General features: G+C 55.9%; 1 protein-coding gene and 1 long non-coding RNA gene across 3 annotated transcripts; one reads left to right on the top strand and one right to left on the bottom strand.

Moving 5' to 3' along the window:
- The first annotated feature begins 1,175 nt into the window (after positions 1 to 1,175).
- On the top strand, positions 1,176 to 4,465 carry AEN (apoptosis enhancing nuclease). Of its 2 annotated transcripts, none has more exons than XM_080607646.1 (4): positions 1,176 to 1,931; positions 2,287 to 2,828; positions 3,227 to 3,427; positions 3,712 to 4,465. In XM_080607646.1, exons 2-4 carry the CDS (start codon positions 2,289 to 2,291, stop codon positions 3,913 to 3,915), a joined length of 945 nt encoding a protein of 314 aa, XP_080463772.1. In that variant the 5' UTR covers positions 1,176 to 1,931; positions 2,287 to 2,288; the 3' UTR covers positions 3,916 to 4,465. The 2 variants fall into 2 exon arrangements, with proteins under 2 accessions (XP_080463772.1, XP_080463771.1); XM_080607645.1 differs by having other exon boundaries at positions 1,831 to 1,891.
- A 144-nt stretch (positions 4,466 to 4,609) lies between these two features.
- Positions 4,610 to 15,719, bottom strand: LOC308200987. The gene is made up of 3 exons (XR_013955980.1): positions 13,497 to 15,719; positions 6,634 to 6,826; positions 4,610 to 6,060 (listed from the first exon to the last, which is right to left on the bottom strand). It is a non-coding gene; the product is annotated as an uncharacterized lncRNA (long non-coding RNA).
- Between the last annotated feature and the right edge of the window lie 6,331 nt (positions 15,720 to 22,050).

Here is a 22,050-nt window from a genome sequence, read left to right as displayed (position 1 = left end):
CAGGGGCTGCAGCCGTGTCCCAGGGGGGTGCCACCAGCCACCTCCACCGCCCAGCCCCGAGGGTCCGGGTGCTGGAATCCCAGCCGGGAAAACAGCCGGGTCCAGCCACTGTGTTCCTGCTGCTCCGGCACCGGGGAAGGATTTTGTCCCCAGTCACGCAGGGAACAACGCGGTGGCCAGCTCACAACCATGGGGGAAAAACAGGGTGAAGAGACCCCAAAAACCCCAAAGAACCAGCCCGAAAAGTTGCATCGGTTTCACCAAAACCAGCAAAATTCGAGCAGGAATCTCATTAGGGGGAATTAATTAGCTGAGCGGCCCGGACGGAAGCAAGAGATGCAAAACGCGGGACAACAGATCGAAGGAAGGGGTTCGCTAGCCAGAAGGAAAACCATAAAAGAATAAGGAAAAATCGGTTGTAGGGCGACTTAAACCTCCTCCGGACCGGGCAGAGCAAGCTCCCGGGGCACGGCGGGGGAAGGACGGAGTTGGGGACACGCGTCCCGCGTCCCCGTGTCACGGAGAAGCCAGCGCGGGCCCCACGGGCCGAGGACGGGCGCGGTGCCTGGCCCCCTGTGGAAGACTAGTGATTTTGTTGTTGTTGTATGGCTCATCCCACAACAAGTCACAGTCTGCCCTAGGGCGCACGGCCGCTGCGGCGAGGCGCGAGGGGACGCGGCCGGGGCCGTGCCCAACGCTTCTCACTTCTGATCACCTCGGACGTCGCTTCCGTGAGCCTCTGGAGCGAAGCGACGAGGGGACGGTCTGAAACCCCCCGTGTCACTGCCGTGCCCCGGCCGGAGATGGACATCCTATAGCCAGGACATCCTACAGCCGGGACATCCTACAGCCGGGACATCCTACAGCCGGGACATCCTATAGCCGGGACATGCTACAGCCGGGACATCCTACAGCTGGGACATCCTACAGCCGGGACATCCTACAGCCGGGACATCCTACAGCCGGGACATCCTACAGCCGGGACATCCTACAGCCGGGACATCCTATAGCTGGGACATCCTATAGCTGGGACATCCTATAGCCGGGACGTCCTATAGCCAGGACATCCTACACCCGGGACATCCTACACCCGGGACATTCTATAGCTGGGACATCCTATAGCCAGGACATCCTACAGCCGGGACACGCTACAGCTGGGACATCCTATAGTCGGGACTTCCTACAGCTGGGACATCCTATAGCCGGGACACCTTATATATGGGACAACCAGTAGCCAAGATGCCCCATACCTGGAGCACCCCATAGCTAGGGTATCCTATAGCTGGGACACCCTATGGCCAGGAGCACCTCATCCCTGGGCCACCCTATAGCTGGATCACCCTATACCTGGGGCACCCTATACCTGAGGCACCTTATACCCAAGGCATTCTATAGCCAGGATGCCTGAGAGCCAGGGTGCCCTATAGCCAGGGCGCCCTATAGCTGGTGTGCCCTATAGCTGGGGCACCTTATACCTGAGGCGCTCTATAGCCAGGATGCCTGATAGCCGGGGTACCCTATAGCCAGGGTGCCCTATAGCTGGGGTGCCCTATAGCCGGAACACCCTATAGCTGGAACACCCTATACCTGGATCACCCTATAGCCAGGAAACCTTATACCTGGGACACCCTATACCTGGGGCACCCTATGCCCAAGACGTTCTATAGCCAGGGTGCCCTATAGCCAGTGCACCCTATAGCCGGGGTGCCCTATAGCCGGGGTGCCCTATAGCCGGGGTGCCCTACACCCAGCTCACCCTACACCCAGGGCGCCCGCAGCCCCGCCCCGCCGCGCCTGACGTCACCGGTCCCGCCCCGTATGCAAATCACCCCTCCCTCTCAGCCAATGGGAGAGCGGCGGGGCGTGGCCAGGCCGGGACTTGCCCGGGCATGTGAGCGCGGCGGCTTCCGGGCCGGACACGTGGGGCGGCGGTGGGTGCGGGGGGGGCTGGGGTCGGGAATTTGGGGGGGGGGGATGGGGTCGGGGGTTGGGGCCGGGTATGGGGGGGGGAAGGGGCATGGGGCCGGGAGCGAGGCCGGGGGGGGGGCCGGGCAATGGGCAGGCAGGGTCCTGGGGGGGGGGGAAGAGTTTTTTTTGGGGGGGGGGGGGGCAGTTTTTTGGGGGGGCACAATGGGGTCGGCAGTGGGGTGGGGGGCTTCGGGCGGTGATACGGTGACCGCCGCCCCCTGCCCGCACGGCCTGTGTGGGATTGTGGGGAGGGGGGGTTATGGGGTGGGGGGGGGCTGGGCGCTCACTGACCCCCCTTGTATCCCCCCCCCCCTACAGGCATGCCTCCGGGCAAGGGGCAGATGACACCGCTGCCGCCCCCCAGAGCCCCCCAACCCGCACCCAAGGGTGCCCAGGGCCCCCCCGGCCCCCGGCCGGCCCCGCGGGGCCCTGTCCCCCCGCAGCCCCGCAGCAAGAAGCGGAGCCGCAGGCACCAGCGCTTCCTGGAGCGCCGGGCGCTGCTGGAGCAGAGGGGGGTGCTGAGACCCCCCCGCCACCAGCAGGGCGGCCGGGACCCCCCGCAGGGGCTCCCCGAGGTGGCCCCGAGGTGCGGGAAGGCGCCCGGGTCCCCGATCCCCAACGGGGTGCCCCCGCTGCGCCCCGCCAAGTACGTGGCCATCGACTGCGAGATGGTGGGCACGGGCCCGCGGGGGCGGCAGAGCGAGCTGGCGCGGTGCAGCGTGGTGGGCTACCACGGGGACGTCATCTACGACAAGTACGTGCGGCCGCAGCTGCCCGTCGTCGACTACCGCACGCGCTGGAGCGGCGTCACCAAGGGGCACCTGAGGAACGCCATTCCCTTCAGGGCCGCCCAGGCCGAGGTGAGGGGTGGGGAGGGTCCCGGGGCTGCCAAAAAGCAGCTGGGGAAGCGCGTGCGCTCGCTGAAAGGAGAGGGAAAGGGGCTGTGCGTTCCCGGCCGGCTGCGGGCGGTGGTGGTTGGCGGGGTAGAGCTGTGAGCGGAGGAGCAGGAGCCCCCAAGGTTGGTTTGCCGAAGCTTTAAGTTGCACGCGGTATTCCTGCCGTGTGCTGCTGTGGACTTGCACAGCAGAACCAGTCCATAATTTATGGAACGGGTTCACCACTCCCGTTACTGCTCAGTTCTGGGAAGCCAAAACACTAGAAGGGAAGGAACCGAATTTAATGCCGAATGGTTTATTTTATGCCTGACCGCTGTTTCTTTTGCTGCTCTGCCTGTTTAACCCCCCCCCGACACCTCCAGATCCTGAAGATCTTGAAAGACAAGATCGTGGTAGGACACGCCATCCACAATGACTTCCAGGCCCTGAAGTACTTCCACCCCAAAGACAGGACCCGAGACACCAGCCGGATCCCGCTGCTGAACCAGAAGGCAGGGATGCCCGTCAGGGCCAGCGCCTCGCTCAAGAACCTGGCCAAGCACCTGCTCCACAAGAAGATCCAGGTGAGCTCCGGACACCTCGCTGTGGGGTGGGGCTCCCGTTTGGGCTCCCCAGTTTGTGCGCTCAGCCTTTTCCCACATCTGTGTGGGGTTTGGGAGATGGAGACCCCCTGTGCTCATCCCATGTGTCCTCCAGAAAGATGACGGATACGTACATCTCCTCGTCCTGCCTGGCGTTGCATCGAGTCTTTTCCATCTCCAAAACCCCAAGACCTGTCCTTAAGAGCAAGCAAACTGGGGGATTTCTGCCCTCCCTTTCTTCTAACCGCCTTTTCCCCTTCTTCCAGGTGGGCTGCAGAGGGCACTCGTCGGTGGAGGACGCCCAGACGGCCATGGAGCTCTACAGGCTGGTGGAGGTGCAGTGGGAGACAGAGCTGGCCCGCAGCCAGCCCCCCCGGCCCCCCAGTCCCCCCGCGGACCCCAGTACAGACAGTGACCAGTACCTGGACGACCAGTACTGGCCCACGGACCTGACAGCGGGCAGCCCGTGACAGGGCTGGCATCCCGTCCATGCATTTCGGGACCCGGTGCCTTTCAGCTCGTAGGCGTGGAGGCAGCCGCCCACCTCCTTCCCCAGGGGGGATCTCCCCAAAAATGAGATCCGTGGCGCTTGGTGCTTGGGGACCAGCGGGGTCCCGGTGCCAGCCGCGAGGAGCACCCGTGGGTGCGTGGCTGTGGAGTGGGGCTCTGGGGGCACGTCTGATGCTCTCCGAGGGGACGCCCTGCGTGGCGGGTGCTGGCACGTCCTGCTGCTGATCGGGGAGGACGGAGGTTAGTGGGTTCTCCAGAGGTTGTCCGGACAGTGGCGTGGGTCACGGCCCTGGGACAGCAGCTGGAAGCTGCTCTGCTGGCACCTGGCCATCCAGGGCCGGTGACGGGACCAATTTCATCCCTGTTTTCTTTGCACAGCAAATCCTGGAAAGAGAGTCCGGGTCTAATCGGTGTCTAAACCCCGTTGAAAACAGCTTAGGATGCCCTTTGTCTTGTTTGTCATTTGTCTTATTTGTCAAATTCTGAATTAAAAAATCATTATTGCAAAAACCTTCTGTGTGTGCTGGCGTGAAGAAGTGCTGTGCTCTGTGCTTAAAACCCACCTGCAACCAGAAGAGGCATCTTGGGTGGCTTGCTTGGGGCTGGAATAAGTAATTCTTGGGGCAAGGTGGTTTTGGGGAGCTACGGGATGCTCCCCTCTGCTTCAAGCCCCCTGCAGGAGGGGCAGGAGGAGCAGCGGATGGGCTCAGCCAGAGCTGAGTCCAGGACAAATCCTGTCCTGGGGCACCAGGATGCCTTGCTCGTGCTTTTTTCATGTTTCTTTCGAGTCCCTTGTCGTGGAAAGGGTGTGGGTGTCCTGGAGCAGCGGTGCTGGCAGCAGGGAAGCTGCGCCCCTTGGGGCAGGATGGGTGCTGCTGGGGGCAAGGAGGCGGCTGAGGGAAAGCCCAGGGCAAGGGAAGGCGTCCCGGCTGTCACCCTCTGCGTGGGGACGTCCCTGTGCTAGGAAGGAAGCTGCTGATGAGGGGCTGCCCGCTTTAGAGGCGAGGGCCTGATCCCGGGCAGTGTTTTTCAGAATGAAACGTGGCTGTGCTGGGGGGGAGCTGGCTCAGCCCCGCTTCCCTGCGGCTCCGTGCGTGAGTCACTTGCGGTTGGGGCGCTTTTAAGAACGATTCGGAGGAAAAAGGGAATAAAAAAAAAAAAAAACTATTCCTATTGTGGCTCTGAAGGCTCATCCCAGCCTGGGGAAGTGCTGTGCCGACAGGAAAACCTGTGTGCGGCTGGGGGCTGTGCTGTTTGAGCACAAAAAGATGAATTTTGTAGGAAGGGTGCAGGGGTCCCATGGGCACCCCAGCCCTCGGTGTGAGAAGGGAGGCTGGGGGATGGCACCGCGGGGTTTCCAGGAGTCCTGCCATGCGAAAAGCAGGCGCGGGGGCCAGCGTTAAAGCCAAGTCCATGGAGAACAGCATGGAAGCAGGCAAGGAGCCGGTGAGGGTGACGCAGCGCACCTGATGCACGCATCGCTGCAATAACACCAGGCGTCCTGCGCTCCCCTTAACTCCTCCCTGCCTGGCGGAGGAAGCCTGGGGATGGCTCAGAAATGCTCCGACATATCCAACAGGTCAAAAACCTGCCGTCCCGGCGGCACTGCTTCAACAGCTGTGCTGCTCCAGCCAAAGAAATAAGCGCGCAGCACCCAAGCGCGTGCAGGGGGACAGCTGGCGCAGGTCTTCGTCCCTCCTCGCTGCCATTCCCACCTCTTCCAGGGGAGAGAACGGGAGGGAAGACGGGAGGGAAGCTCAGGAGCCCGGCTGGCTCCAGGCTCGTTTCTCAGCGTGTTTTCCCCTCACTGTCCCAGGCTGGTGACCCAGGCACCGACTTCCCCCGAAGTGCTGGCTGTTACACGGTGCGGGTGCGTGGGGATGGGGACAGAGAGCTGCGCCAAGAGGTGGAGGGCCGGGAGGTTTATCAGCCTGTGACTCATCCTGAGGCAGCCAGGCACAGGCGAGAGGAAGGAGTAATTAAGGAGAAAAAAAAAAAACCTCACAATCAGAAGAACATCTCTAAAGTCTCGACCATCAAAACGCTGTAGTGAGGACGGCTTTTGGAAGCGTGCCTGGGCTGGGCTGCAGTGTGCGGGGTCGGCTCTGCAGAGAGGGACAGAAAGCTGTAAGCTCTCACCCCTGCGATCCAGAGACGTTGCTTCCCATTGCCGAGCTCTCCCAGCCCAGCTCCCTGCCTGTCCCCGTCACCACCACGCTGATTTAATGCCCTGCTGAGCCACTGTCCTGCTTCGGGGGCACACCTGAGGGCGGCGATGCAGCCAGAGTGATGCTGCCCACGCACAAGCTTTGCTTCTGGCCCGTAATCTCTGGCTTTTGGAGAAGGGGAGGAACAAACTGGGGGGCAGCACGGATTTACGTCGGCTTTGCAGGGCTGAAAAACCCCACGCTGTGCTGTGAAGCCCACGAGCCCCCCGGGGAACGGCTGAGAGAGCCACGGAGGAGCATCCCTCCAAGTCCAGCACAGGCATCCCTGTAGGAACACAAACCGGGGGTGGATGGTGGGGAGGTGGCAGCACCCCCAGCCTCCTGGTGTCGGGGAGTGCCAGCCAGCTTGGCTGGGAATCACACAAACAGCAATTTTCACCCCTTTTTTTCCACCCAGTGAACCGATCAAGACCTAATCAGGATTTTTCACAGATGTTTGTGAATATTCACCTAAATGTCAGGGAGCTGCTGCTGCGAAGAGCCCGTGTCTGCCCCGCTTTGTCCCCGGAGCTGCCCGGTGGTGCTGAGCATCTTCGGGTGGGCAGAGGAGAGCAGGAGCAAAGCCTGGGCCAGCTCGTCATCCCCGCTAAATTTCGTGACAATTCGAGAACCTGCAGAAAACTCGCCGGCTGTCTCGACGACCCTGAATAATGATTAACGCGAGCCCATGGATCCGGCAATGGGAACTCGGGGCTTTTTTATCAGAGGAAAAACATTGTCAAATGAGTTGTTTTTTTTTTTTTTTTCCAGGCAGCTGCAGGAGCAGGTAACTGATAAGCTCGTCATTGGAGTGGGGCTGAGCCAATGGGAGTCGATGGCGACGGCTTTTACTTCTGTCTAGCAACAGCTTCTCCTCCAGCAGCAGAGACAATTCGAACCGCGACCCGCTCGCCTCGCTGCTATTGAGACCCCCCCCCCCCTCCTGCCACCCTACTAAACGGACCTACGAAACGGAGCTTGGCGTGGGGGACCCTCAGAAATCGAGCCCTGGATTGTCCTGTTCCCTGCACAATTTGGTGCTCCTATCCTGCAGGGTGAGGGCTTTGCAGCCGTGGAGACGTGCACGTCCCCACCGCGGTTTGCATGGGCTCTGCACCACGTTGGCTGCACAGCCAGAGGTGATGGGGGCTTCTTCGGGGTGGGTGTGGGATGCCCGTAGGATGCTTGCTGTATTTAGGACCCCAACAGCAGCTTTGGCCAGGAGACCTGGCTCCAGGGTTGTGTCTCCCACCCCGTGCAGCGAGCATTTGGTGCAAATGTGGTCCCATCCCCTGTGTCTGTGCACGGAGCGATGCTGGGACCAACAGCCCAGGGCATGTCCCTGCCCAGGAACAGCCCGTGGTGGTGCTGCTTCACCGTGGGGACACAGAGGGACACAGATTTCCCCCATGTACAGCCACTTGTTGAAAACCAAGCCAGTTCACAGCAAACATGGGAAATCAGCTCCGTTACACCCCTACCCCCAGCATCGCCCCTCTCCTCTCCGCCCGCAGTGGGAATTAGGGGGCAGAAACCTCTCCGCCTGCTCCAAATTAAAATCTGTCGCCCTAATAACCTGCCCGGGCGGAAGAAGCAACGAGGTGCGACCTGGAGATGAACAGGCACATCTGCCAGCTCGAGCTGCAGGAGGGGTGTGCGTGCGGGCGTGCGAGCTGCCGGCGCAGCCTCGCGGATTGGCTGCGAAACCCCTTGCAGCAGATGCAAGGGACCGGGGTGGCCTAGCAACAGCCGTTCCCCGATGGAAAACAAGCCACTTCAGCACGGCGGCTGGCTGCCGAGGAAAGAAGGAGATGGCACATCTCCCCCTGCCCCATTGCTCGGGGACTCCGGTGCCCGCCACCAAAATGCTGCGCCCGGAGGCTGCTCACCCCGCTCCCGTGCACCAGGGGTGTGGGGTGCGTGGGGTGGGCTTGCTGTGGGTGCTAAGGGTGTGCCCGGGGGAGAAACCTTCCTTGCACAGCCACAGCTCCATCTGCCACGTGTGGGGTCACCCCAGCTCTGCGACGGGGACCCCAGTAAGGTGTGGGATGGCAAAATGTGCAATTCCCAGTAAGCAACAGGGGTCAGAGTGATTCCTCCGTCCCCAGGAGCTGCGTCATCTTGGGGAGCCTGAAGCTCCGCGCCAAACTTTTGGGGTTCCGGCCTGCTTTTCCCCATCCCAGCTCACCTCTGGTGTGCAGATGGGCAGGTGTTAGAGCACCTGTGCGTTTTTTCTTTATTTGTTTGTTTAATTTGCTAAGCCAAAAGGGAGGTTTCAGAGCCGCCCAGAGGCCAGGAGCATCCTTGGGAGAAGCACGGAGAGCACTGGGACCACCACTCCTGCACGCCTGGGACCCCCTCACAAAGCAAGCCTTGAGCTAGCCACCACATTTTTGGATTTTTTTTTTTTCCCCCAAACTGGGAAACAGCAAAACACTGACATCTTTCCAGTGCCACCCGGCACAGGGCAGAGCAGCGAGCGTTGGTGTCGGGAGGGCAGCGCGACCCCGCTTCCGAACGGAGCAGCCCCAGCTCCCCGCAGCGATGGTGATGATGGTGAAGGCTCCTCTCGGGCATCGCCAACACAGAAACCTGGAAAAGAGCAAAACCGTGACCCTGTGCTCCTCCGGGCTGACCCCCAGGGACCCCCCCGGCTCCCCCTCCGCCCCTGCCTGCAGGCCGGGCTGTTCACTAGGTGGTGCCCTCGGGCTGCCGATCTCCCATTTGGTCCCTCGCGGGCCGGGGCCGGGGCAGCCTCTCCTTGCTTAACCCCTCGCCTCACCCCCCCAGACTTCTGTCAAAATCCCAAGCGATGCACGGCCCTTCCCTTGACCCACAGCCGCGGCCGTTAATTTGGTGGGTGAGCCCAGAAGAGGAGCGTGAATGCCCTGAGCTTTGCCCCCATCAAATTTTGGGGACCATCGCGTTGAAACGGTGGCACTAAAAGACGAGCCAGCATTGCATTGACCATCCAGCCCCCACGGCAGCACAACAAGGGGCCGCCGTCACGGGGAGCAGCACTGAAACCTCAGCACAAACACCCCGATTAATAAAATAGCAATAATGCACAGCCGGCACCAACCCCCCCGTACAGCCATGGTTCTGCAGGACCAGGGCAGGAGGGTGATGAGCTGAGGCACATTAGCCCTAATAGGATATTTATTCACTTTTACACGTAAAACAGCCGGCATAAAGCAGCGTTGTGCACCCCTGTTAGGGAGGAGCGGGAGGAGGCAAGGGGACAGGGTGGCAGGGCATGGGCAGGGGACCCGGGACAGGAATAGCAGGGGCTGCAGGTCAGCGCCGGGCTCTGTTTGCAGTGCTGGGAGGTCACTGTTTGCTTTTGGCCCTCACCTGGCCCGGCCGAGACTCCTTCCCTTTTATTAGAAACCGCTCCCGCCTTCATAAAATGGGAATCCCAGCTGTGAGTGGCATCTGCCAGGGCCAAGTCACACACGGGCACCCTGCGGTGGCACCGTGGGACATGCCCACGTCGCCCCTAACCCTCTGGTCTCATAAAATAGCAGAAGGATGGAAAAGATCAAAGCCAGAGCTGCACAGAGCAACGCTTGTTGTCATTTTAAGATGGCATTAATACGCAGCTCTGGTCAAAAAAAAAAAAAAAAGTTGCTCCAAAAATGGTTTCTTGTTGCTTTTTCAGCAGCAATTTTGTCCCAAACATCCTGGGGGATGAGACTTGAGGAGCTATGGCAGCTGAGGGAGGTGCATGCCTTTTGGCCTCTGGCATGGCTGGCTAAAATGTGTAAAAAGGTGTGAAATGGGGCGAAATGGCACTCACAGGCCTCCAGAATAAAAGCAGAGTCTGTGCTCCTGCACTGGAAAAGAACACTGGCAAGGCTCACTGGTCAGTTTGGGGGGAGTTGGGGAGGAAGGGTTTGGGGGTCCTGTAATCTTTGTAATCCACCTTTGTGTAATCTCAGCACGTCCCCTTACAAGTGACTACAAAGCATCGTGGTTGTAGCACATGCTACATTTGACGTGTGTATTCCACGTCTAATTGTAGCTTGGGAGTAATCTCAGAGCAGGAACACCAACCTCTACCCATCTGCTCAAACAGGTGAATTTTTACTAATGGGCTACGAAATATTTAAACGCCTGGTTTTGGTGCATTTCAACAGATTTCCCAAGCGCACGAGGTATTTAACAAAGCACGATTCGGGAATTCATAAACTGGTGGAGGAACACGGACACGAGGGTCAGCGGAGATTAATGAAGCCTCCAGAGAGCTGTCCTCTCCTCTGACCCCGAGCTCCCCTGGAGCCTGCTCCCTTCCTCCCAAGGTGACAGTGCTGAGCTGGGGGGGCACAGCCTGGCCCGGTGGAGGCAGAGCAGCTGGAGGGGACGGGACAGCAGCAAGGAGAGACGGAGAAACTGATGGGAGAGAGGAGGGAGATTTTTTTTCCTTGGACTTGCCTCCAAACGCATCCCCCATCTCAGGCCATCACCCCATAGAAGGAACCTTCAGGGAAAGGAGCAGGGAGCAGACCCACCCCCTGGGCTGCCCATACCCCAGGGCAGACACCCCACGGGCACACACACTGGGATTCCCACCTGGGCCCCATGTTTGAGCTGTGCCCCATCCCGGGCCATTTCAGCGAGCACCGGATGAAAACCCCTTTCAGGGGCAGCACACAGGGCGCTTGTTCCCAGGGCCAAACCCCTCGCCCCAAGCTCCTGCGTGGGACACCGGGCAGCCTGCTGGGGACAGATGGACAGATGGGCTGAGCCTGAGCCTGGCCACGGGAGGAGCAGGAGGGAGGCAAGCACCACCAGCCCTGGCTCTGCGGAAAACTCCCCTCTCTCTCAAGCTGCCTTTTTAGCTCTGTTTTTTTTTTTTAATATAATCATATATATATAAAGTTTGGAAGAGAGCGTCCTGCTTTTCTTCAGCTCCTGCCAACTCCCCCAGCATTTTGATGCCTCCCTCTGCACCTCACCCCGCTCCAGACCCCAACCCGGGGGCTGACACTGCCAGGCTCTGGTGCAAAGTAACCGCAGCCTGTCCTGCGCTGCACGTGCTGGTTAGGGAAGCAAACCAGTCCTGCTCCAGCTCTGCCAGGCGTTTGATGCTCACACGGCCCCGTTGCTGCTCCCTGACTCAGTTTTCCCACCGGCAGCGTCGCAGTGGGTGGAAGGGAGGCTTGCAAACCACCGTGAGATCCTCAGTGATGGGAGCCGTACCTCCCTCCTTCCGATGGGGGAAACAACCCAGCAGAGAGAAGTGAGACATGCACAGGGACGTTAGGCTGGCTCTCAGATACTGCTTTGAAAAAGCAAGCTGAGAACACAGCTAGAAAGTGCTGAAACAGGCAGGGGGAGGATCGGCCTCTTGGAGGGAGCAGGATTTAGGCCAGAAAACAGAACCACGAGGCAGAAAGTCTGTCATAACCAGCAGGAAACATTCATCTGTGCTCTCAGGGAAGGCCTCTCATGCTGTTGTTCTGGTATGATAAACACAAAATCAAGGAAAGAGCTCTTCAGGTGTGCCCCAGGCTCTGAAGCAGCTGGGCTGTGCCTACAGAGCTCATCCCATTGCTCTGGGTGGGATGTTATGGCCCTACAAAAAGGCCCTAATTTCCCTGGGGAGAGTGGAGAGAAAGGCAAAGCTTGGGTCTCCTGACCCCAGGCTGGGAAGAAGCCACCAGGCAGGACTGACGTGGTCAAGAAGGCCCAGCACCCCCAGCGGGCTGTGCCTCGAGCTCCATCGCTGGGCTGCTTTCTGACATGCTTGGTCCCCACGAGGAGAGCAAGAACAAGTCTTGGGCTGAGCCCCAGGCAAAAGCTGAGCAGAAAAAGGCCTGTTTGGGGACTGGCCCTGCCCATTTAGGAATCATTTTGGCCAAGCTGCAGAGCACTGCTGCTTCCCCCGGACCAGGCTCCCAATTAACCTCTCTGCTCAAACACCGTTGGAGGGCAGAGGATGCCCTGCAGCGCTCAGATCCTCACCCTGGCCTGAGTTATCCCTAGAGTATGGCGTAGTTAAGGTTAGCAGTAGATCCAGGCTTAACCTGGTTTAAAACCATGGCTTATTACAGGGGAAATTAACCCATTTCTACTGGCCACATGGTGGTTTGCAGAGAAGAGATCAATAAATGAGAATCAGCCTCAAGAGAAACAGAAGAGCAGCGCTGATTATAGCCAGAAATCAGCTGAAAGGGCAGACTTGTAACAGGAAACGTGCTCACAGCTGACTAGCAGCAAGAAAAGCCTCGGCTTTTAAAGGGAATGGGAACAGCAGGCATCTTTCTCTCATAATTAGAGCTATTGGAATTAGGTGACCCTTAAGGTCCCTTCCAACCCAACATGACCCACACCACCACGAAGGCAGACTGCAAAGTACACAGCTCTCAGGCATTAAGGAAAAAAAAAGCCCCTTCAGATCATACCAGGACATCCCAAAAAGAAACATGGGATGGGATGCCCAAGGGGCAGGAGACTGCCCAGTGAACAGGAGCAATAAGGGCCCCCAGGACCATTTTTTTTCTCAGCAGGGGAGCAGAGCGCATCCCATCACCATGCCATGCCCTCCAGGCTGGAACAGCTCCTGCACACCATGTCAGCACAGCTGTGGGTCCCTGCTCTGCTGCTGGCAGCATTACAGACTCTTGTGCAGCCTCTGGGCTGCACTGAAAGCACTGCATTACCCAAAGCATTACCTCTGCTTTGCCACAGCCACCTTTGAGGTCTCTGCACCCACCAGGAGCTGAGACCCATCCACCTTCCCCTTCTGATGTGCACCTCCAGAGAGCGAGGCACCGAGGAAAGGGGATTCAAAGGCTGCCTCGCTAAACAGGGAGTCACTTAAGCAAGAAAGGAAGGCAGGGAGAGCCCCGCTCGACAGCTTTGAGATGTCAGATCTGAGGGACTGAGCCACACCTGTAGGAGCTCAGCAGCAGCTCTGAGAGCACCCTTAGCCCCAGGAGGATGAATAGGAGCTGCCCCCCTTCCTCTGACACCTACACCCCTTTTGAAGTCTGAGCTCATATCCTAAAAAGCTAACTGTTTTAAAGAGAAGCAGAGAGAGAAGGAAGCATCTTATAGCAAAGAGTAGGTGAGCATGCACATCCTACTGCTGTTCATTAAAAATAGCTTGTAATCTCATTTTTTTCCAGCTCAGAGAAAGTGCTGTGTATAAGTAGATAAGAGGCTTACATACCCAGGAGGCTCAATTAATGTTCTTAGTTCACATGGCCCCAGGTAGAAGGCATTGCTGACCCTGAGCTGCTGCTACCAACTGTTTCAGGAATAGCTTTCTTTTAAGTCCTTATAATCAGAGGCTTTTTAAAAAAAACTGTATTTCTAGTACTCCTCACCTCTGTAACGCTTCAGTATGATCTTCCCTGGCTTCACAGGTACTACCAGCTGCATACCAGCAGCACGGTGAATACTATTTCTCTTCTCTTCCCCCTCTACCCAAACTCCAGACAAAAAGGAGAAATGCTTCTGAGCCCAACCCTATATAGGGGAGCAGGATGGGCTCAGCTGTGCTGCGTGAGTGGCTGCTCTGCCCACCTGCACCCTGTCCTGCATACAGCAGGGGCTGCTGAAAACGGATTTGTTGTAGGGGCTTTGGTCCCTCTTGGCATCGCTGGTGATGATATATGAAGGTGATTTTCTCATACAAATGATTTTTCTTTTCTTCTTTCTGCCCCCTTTCAACGCTCCACACCTTGTAGCTGATCTCACTCGCAGGCGGGGAGGGTCTGGCCCAGGAGTGTGCAGGTGCTGGGACAGACAAAGCATTTCACCTTGGGTGTGATGCGTGCTGTCCCTGTGTGCCTGGGCACGCCATGCTCCTGGATCCCTCCTGTGTGCCTGAACAAGCTAATCTCGTTTCTCAATCCAGCGCCCATCCCTTCCCCTCCTGCCCTGCTCCTCTGCCTTCCTCGGGGACCACACGGTGTCTGCAAAGACAATGTGGGCCCAGCTCTGCTGGCTATCATGGTGGGGAGACTTCAACAGCAACTGCACTACACGGGCTAGGGAAGCTGAAGTGCTCCCTGCTCCTGAAAGGGCCATTTAATTCACTTTCAGCCTCTACCCCTCCCCTGGACCTCCCTGGCATGCAGGACACAGGGACTTTTATTACACCGCTGCAAGCCTTCAGGGGGACTGATCATTTTTGTGCCTGTTCCACCCCTCACAGAGAGCTGTCTGCTCTGCTGGGCCACCAAGCTTACGTGCCTCTGGCCACGCGCACGCTGCTGCGGCACCAGGACAGCCAGCGGCCTGCTTTGGCCCCAAAAAGCCAGGCGTAAAGCCCTGCAGTGGGGAGGGCTCTGAGAAAGGCTGTGTTATCGGGGCAAGGGCTGGAGTTTGGTTTCTTGTTCCCTTCGGTGGTTTTAGAGGGACTTTGCAAAAGCCCTGAGGTGCTGGCGGGGTGACAGGACGGTGCGCAGGAGGCTGTAGGCAGGACGGGGGCGGCCTGGCCTTGGCCTTCCCTCCACGCCTGGCTCCCGGCCTGCTTCTCGCCAGCCCTCTGCGCTGAGTGCCGCTTGCAGGGCACGGCTGCTCGATGAAATAGCTGAAATTCCAGAGATGCCTGAAATTCATCCGACCTCCTCGTGCTGGGGATGCTGAAATCCACTTCGCTGTGGGTTCGCCCTGCTCCCTACTAGCCGTGAGCTTTCCCCTGCATCACGGGGCCAGCGATGCAGCCTGGCTGAGCTGTTTTTGTTCCTAGAGGCAGAACAGGCTGGTGGGAACGTGAGGCTTGGGAGAGCAGTGGTGGGAGCCAGTTTGCTGTCTCTGCTGAGTTACGTGGGGTTCTCCCCAGGGCAGCACCCCAGAGGCAGCAGAAGCACAAGTGGCACCGCTTTGGCCCTCAAAACAAGACAGCAGAAACACAAGTGGCCCAGCTTTGGCCCTCAAAACAAGGCAGCAGAAGAACAAGTGGCCTAGTTTGGCCCTCAAAGCAAAGCAGAGGTCACAGCTCAGCACTGGGTGCTTTGCCAGCTGCAGATGCCTGAACTCGGAGGGGCTGGATACCCTCTGGAGCAGACAGCTGCGAAACTTGCTGGCTGTTGGATGCTTCATTGAAACTTCTCTGGGTGGGAAAACGTGACCCAGAAAAGCAAAAGCTTTCTCACAAGGGAAAGGTGCCTTCACCTGCCTGTGGCCCAGCAAGGCTTCCCTCTATTTGCTACCCTTTACAGGGGGTGGTTGGATTAATCCTGTGCCCAAGGAGAGTTTCCCTGTGCCTGACTTCTAGATATTGCTTTGTGTCCAGTGCCCCTGCAGCTCTCTCACAGGGATAGAAGCAGACAAGTGGGAGAGCAACTCTGCACTGCTGTAATCCCAGCTTCTGCCATGTAGGAGGGCATCTGTGGATATTTGCTGCTGTCACCATCTTCCAGACCTTTGCCACGAGCCAAGATTGTGTCCCTGCAGAAGCCATGGCAAAACCCCAGCTGAGCTAACAAGCCTCCATTTCTTATTATGAAATCTTGCTGAAGGTACAGTAATAAAAACAGTATTTCTGAAAGAATCAGAAGCCAAACAAGGATACTATTTTCTCCTAAAGATGTGCCAATAATGAGAAAATCCTCAGTCAATAAACAGCGAAGAGAAATGCTAAGCTGCTAGAAATCAGGTGGGGCTGTCTCCAATTAGCCAGACTGTTACCACGCAAATGCAACATCTGGATTTTCTTTTGTTGCTCTGATGCTGCTTTTCCAACAGACAAATGCCCAGCGTTTCGCCTTTCTCCAAGGCAGCCCCACCTTCGTCAGCACCGATTCCCTACTGTAAGCGGTGAGGTGCCAGCCTGCGCTGCCCAGCTCTGGAGATGTACTTTTTTACCCCGAGGAAGGTGAATTTGAGCAATAGGCTTTTAAAGTAACAAGCAATCTCTGAACCTGAATGGGATGTATGCGTGTGCTGTTGCAAACCACCGCCTTGCCAAAATATTGCAGCTGGCAAGAGAGGGGCTGGCTGTGTGCTGCTTTAGGTCAAGCAGCAAAACCCACCTTTCTCTGTGCCATGGGCTTACACAAAGGGTCTGCAACGGGGGATACAAAAGGGATGGTTTCTATCCACTGCTCAACAAGCTCCTGGGGGAAGATTCAGTCGACAAATAAGGGCAGAAGTTTAGAGCTGAGCCTGGCTCATTGTTTGGGTGAGGTGAGTTGGTGGATATCTTCCCTTCCTTCAGTAGGAATAGGGAGAAACCTGTCAGCCAAGAGGTTACCAAAGGCTTCTGCCTTTCTTCCCTTGTCCACCGCTTGAAAAGAAAACAGAGCCTTCTGCAGAGAGTGTGTTTGTTTAGAGTTGCCTGAACTTCTTCTCTCCCTAGGTGTCGGACTGGAGGACGTCTGTGGAGTCAGAGCTGCACTGCTTGCTCTGATGGGACACGGGTCAGGTTTCTCTCTGAATCTCTCACTCCAAACACCCTCTCCAATATTTGCTTAAAAATCACTCTTTCCATGTCCATTCTGCCAGTAATTTCTCTTACTGGAATCTCTTCTAGTTCAAGTGCTGTCAAAAGAAGAAAAATTGCCCAAATAATCCTATTCCCTGGTGCTATCACACGCTGGCTGCGCCGTCCAGGCTGTGCCCGCGCAGGGCCGAGGCAGAGCTGCCAATAATAATCACCACGATGGTGCTGCGAGAAGCCCTAAAAGGCACGGTGGTTATGGGCAGGAAAACCTGCCGCTAGCAACCGGGTCCAGTTTATGCAAACACGACCTGACTCACAAAAGCCGTAGTCAGATGAGGAGAGAGAGCTCCTTCTGTCATCCCCGGGCTCTTTCCGCTCTTGCTGGGCAGGCTGAGGCCCGGGATGAGCCGTACCCCGTACCAAAACCTGCACCATGAGCCCCTCTTTCCTCCCCTGAGGTCGACCCAAGCTTGGGCAAGGGATAGCACATGGGGCTGAAACCCAAGTGATGCCGACTGCTGCTAGAAGCATGGGAGGAGAGCCCCGAAGAATTGCCCTTATGGTAGCGTGCTTGTTTTCCAAGCCTCAGTACGAACGGAGAGGCCACTTCTGTCCCCAAATCTAGCTCACTGTGTTGGGGCTGGGGAAAGCCGCAGGGTCTGTGGCTGTCCCTTGACACAGTCCCTCAAGCCCACACCTCCTGCTGCCTGTAGCAGCTCTCCAGGCACTTGGTGCCTTCAGAAACCAGCTGTGTCTCGCCATGCTTATATAGACAGAAAACCCAGACACTGCTGGAGAGCAGGAACCCAAGCTTCCTTTAACTCCACAGTACAAGCTGCTGTTCTCCTGAGCAGCACCCCTGTCTGGAGACAGTGAAGTGCCTTGGGACAACCGTGGCTGACCAAAGGCTGCCACAGGGCTGTGCCGATGAAGGGCAGAGGCAGGGAAAGCTCAACACCTCGAGGAGAGGGATAGTTTGGGGCACTGGTTAGCACATCAGCTGAAGTCCACCTGGTTGGAAGCACCCTGAGCTACAGATTGCCACGTTCACAGAGCTAGCAGTTGGTGAGGGCATAGCCTCATGCACCAGGTCACAAGCTTGTCCATCCCTTGGCCAATTTCAGTGAGCTGGAAGGTTTCTCAGCAATTACACAAGACACATATGAAACCTCCATAAGTCCTTACGGGGGTGAGATATCTAGACAAGTATTTGGAGGACAAACATTTCAGAGCCAGTAACCGAGCAGGAGAGGAGCTGAGGTTTGATATCCTAAAGCAGGAATCTCTGCTTTTTGTCCTGCTGCATCGCTGCCCATCTGTGATGCAACCAGAAGGGGAGGCGAGGTGCCGACCTCCGTGTGCGTGCTGCTGTCAGCAGCTGGCTGCTGATGGTTCATTGAAATGAATCTCCTCATTTCAGTGCCCATGCTCTGCGCTGTGTCTGCCCCTGCCGTTCGTTAGAGCCACTGACAGCAACCCCAGCCCGCTTTGCCTCCTGGATCAGCTCCTCAGAAACCCTGAAAAAGAGACCCTGGAATTCCCCGATGCATATCGTGCAATAAAGCATTTCAGGAGGGCTACAAAGCCCTGGCCCTGCCTGAGAGGTGCAGTAGGGCCCACAGGAGGATTTGACTCGATCTTCCCCCTGCTCCTCCTTAGCTTTCCATGGCCCTGGAGGCGCAGAGCAGTGACTTTCCTGCAGCAGACATCACATCCTCCGAGCTGTGGGTACAGAGACCTCACAGCTACTTATCTCCAGCCCAGGCCCTCCACCGCTTGTTGGCTGGCCTAATTTAGGGACTGTGCCTGTGGCCCAGGACACCCCCATGCCCCCTCCCTCCTGCCCCTGCCGTGCCCTGGAGCGAAGGCAGCTCCAGCCGCCTCCCAGGCTGGTGCTGCTGGCATTATGCTAATGGAAAGTTTTCCTCCACGAGGCAATTTATTTATTTATTTATTTATTTTCCTCTGGCCGGTCACGACTAAAATCCAGTCCTCAACTTAGCAAGGACAGAGCAAAGGTCTCTCTATATGGGTTGTGGGTTCTGGCTGGCAAATCCTAACAACATATATGGTTGTTGACTTTTCAGGTTTACAAATGTACAAGTCACACATTTTGTAGACCAGCTGGTGGGAGGTATTTTCTTTAAGCTCTTTGAAAGCCCCAGTGAAGAACAGTGAACATTTCTTATCCCCAGGCTATGTACTTATTTTATCCTTAAATGTTCTTGGTAACAATTCACAGATTAAGTCTCTAATTTTCTTTTGGAATAAAGGCCAAGATAGATTGTGGATAGCAAGGGCTATCAGCAGAGGGGAGGGCACAGCTGAGATCCTTTTTGATCACTACAGGGTGATGCAGAGAATTTAACAAGCCACATGTCACAAGGCCAAAATCACACAGACCAACATTTTGATGAATTATGTGAAGATTTATATATAAATATTCTACGTGTATAAAAATAAGTGTACAAACAGACGGAGAAAACGAATTTAGCTAATGGCTGTGCCTGGCACTTGCACTGCCTCCATCACTCAGGGAGCCCAGCATGGTTTATCAGGCTGTGTGACAGCGCTTGCTTCTCGCCACTGAAAAATAGGGGGGTTGTTTTAATGTCTCATAGCAACGCCTTGAAGGAGAAAGTGCAGTGTCCGAGTGGAGCTGCTGGCTAATTCGGGGAGGCAGGTTTGTTGGAGGCTAGCTGGCGCAGCCCGGTTGATGTGCTCCTTGCATTAGGTGCCGGGGGATGCCTTGGGGACCACAGACTGCCAGTTTCTGCCTCCCCCGTCAGCCCAAAGGCAGCCTTTCAGGTGAGGCTGGCCTCTCCAGAAGAGCTGCCTCATGCTGACAGCTTCTTACTGGACTTGCAGGGATATCTGCAGCTTCTGCACCACCATGCCGGCGGGTGCTTCTGGGGCCAGCCTGCGTGCTGGCGCGGTGAGCAGCCCCGTGCCCAGACAGGCAGGAAGCAGCACGGCTTCCAGCAAGTACAGGTGACCTCCACGCTCTGTAGGAGATCAGGACACCTCTTGCCTTCGGGACAAACCTCCCACAAATCAGCTTCATCCAAGTCCTAACAGCTTGAAGGAATTCATCCCGATCATCTACGGTGCGGTGGCACCCCGGGAACCCAGTCCTGCCCAGTTCCCCGTCGTGCTAGGTTCTTAAACAACCACCACAGGCAGATTTTGTTCCAAACCGTGCCATTGCTGACAAAGTGTGTTGCTTTATGGAGTCTTGGTGCCTGGAGGTCCAGTCTAAGCCTGGATCCAGTGCTGGATCTCCCATGGCCCAGCAGCAGGTCTTCTAGCAAACGAGTGGATGAGAGACAGCATCCAGCAGAGTTGTACCAGCCGGTGCAGGAGGGAAGCAGGGGATGGAGCAAGCACCACCATGCATGGACCAAGGTTTCTCTACCCTCAGGGGATACTGCTGCATCCTGCGAGCACCCTTTCAGCAGCTGGTGAACCGCATGGTGCTGACAGAACGAGAAGATGGCACTGCTTCTGGCTTTATCCTCCTTCCTTGCCCTCTTCTCCGTTCTAACAGTTGTTCTTTTTTTCTAGGTTCCCCTTTTCCCTCCCTCCCTGTCTCTTCTCCCTGTGCCTGCTCCAAGCCATCTCTTCTTAATTGCCTGCATGTATTTTTTTTTAAATGAAAGGGCTATACAAACAGAACCCTGCGAGTGCCAGGCTAAATTCCTAAAACAAGCTTTCTCTTCCGGGAGGAGACCCGAACACATTCACTCATTGATTGGGCCGCTAGCTGATACTCAGCTCACCCCCCTCCTCCTGTATTCCAGATAGGTTTTATTTTTTATTAAACGTCTCTAAAAAGACCAACAGATTGCCTGTGAATGACCACACAGTAGAATCCTACAAAGCTCCCATTCATGGCCAAGAAACTTGTACAATCCCAGTGGTGCAACAGAAAGACAGCTCTTTATAAACCAACCTGAGTTAAAAGGTCAATGGCCATAAACTCCCCCTCCCTGCTTTCCTGCAGGGTTTGGGTTTTTAATAGTAATCAGTACTCTTTACTATCATAAGGAATAGGTCTTTTTAGGTGGGGGGAAGGGTTATATTTTTTGCTTGAGGACTGCAGGGAAAAGGTTGTATTATGCTGGGAGATGTGCTGCAGGACCTTCTGAAGGGTGCATTGCAATTCCCTATATATATTCCCTATACGTATTCCCAGGCTCTTGGCTGGACGGATTAATCCTGGTTTGCTTTGGTTTATGCTGCTGGCCTTGGAAAGCAGGAGGGTGCTTGGCTTGAGCACGGTCTGAAGCTCAAAGAACCTCCAAGCAAAGATGACCAAGGACGTGGTCTCTGAGAGAAGGCAGGCAGTGGAGTTGGTCTCCTCAAGGATCTTTCATCTGTGATAACAAGAGGCCATAGAAGAACATCTGGAAATGGAGAAACAAAAAGGAATCAGGTCATCATGGAAAAACAGCCAAGCGCTCTGTGCCCGTGTGGCCAGCTAATGTCTGTCCATGCTGATAGAGCAAACGAGGTGTTTTGTAGAGATGCAGGTGGACAGAACACCAGCACTGCCTCCTCCGAGCAGGTTCCTCTGCCAGAAGGCTCTGAAGAAGAGCCTACAGACTTTGTCAGCCATGTGGTGGGTTCCCAGTGAGGAAGGCATACGAGCAGGCTGTGCTCTACGAAGTCAGGTACAGTGAGCCCCGTTAGCTAACATCCCCCAGCCATCTGTCTGAATAGGAACAGCTTTTGCACCATTTTTGACTTTTAGGAATGGACCTGGATACCTTCATATCTGTGAGTGGTAGCTGTTAGATGTAGAGTAACTGATTCTGAAATCGTTAAGTGATGTTTATAGGAGAAGACAAATTATGTTTCCTAAAAAGCCCCCATAACCAAAGGAAACAAAGTCCTCCATCACAATAAATGACTCATGGGACTGTAAATAGAAGGACTTGAAGTATTTATGAGTTGAGCACATAACTACTGTTTCAGAGATCTCATTATTCAGGAATTAGCAGGGAAGGATAATGGTTCCTGATGGCAGTAGGGATGGATGAATGGGAGGGTCTGGATGGAGGCAGGTGTGTGCCCATCCAGGTGTGTGTTCAAGTGGACTTCAAAGGCATAAGCACACAAACATACATGCTCAGCGTGATGGGAATAAAAGGTTATTTAAGTTCTTCCATTAAAAATATCATTCAATTATTTTAGCATATTTAAGCCCTCATTAACATCCTTTAAATCTCCCTTTCACACACGCTGCAAAGCCTTTCAATGGAGGACTCATTTTAATGGACTTAGAGGTAATCTTGTTTTTTTAGCAAATAAAATGAAGGCTTCACTAATTAAAAATGTTACAACATTTAGACTGGTCTTTTCTTTCCACTGCTTTAATTAAATGGCATCTTGGGGGAAGGTTTCAAGAGCTGGATCCAAGTTTTGTTTAATAATACTAATACCGAGGCCAAAAAGGAACAAGCTGTTCTTGAAAGAACTTCATCTGG

The sequence above is a fragment of the Anser brachyrhynchus genome (assembly GCF_964034855.1).
Source record: "Anser brachyrhynchus genome assembly, chromosome: 11".
Classification (NCBI taxonomy): Eukaryota; Metazoa; Chordata; class Aves; order Anseriformes; family Anatidae; genus Anser; species Anser brachyrhynchus.
This window is presented reverse-complemented; position numbering and strand designations above follow the sequence as displayed.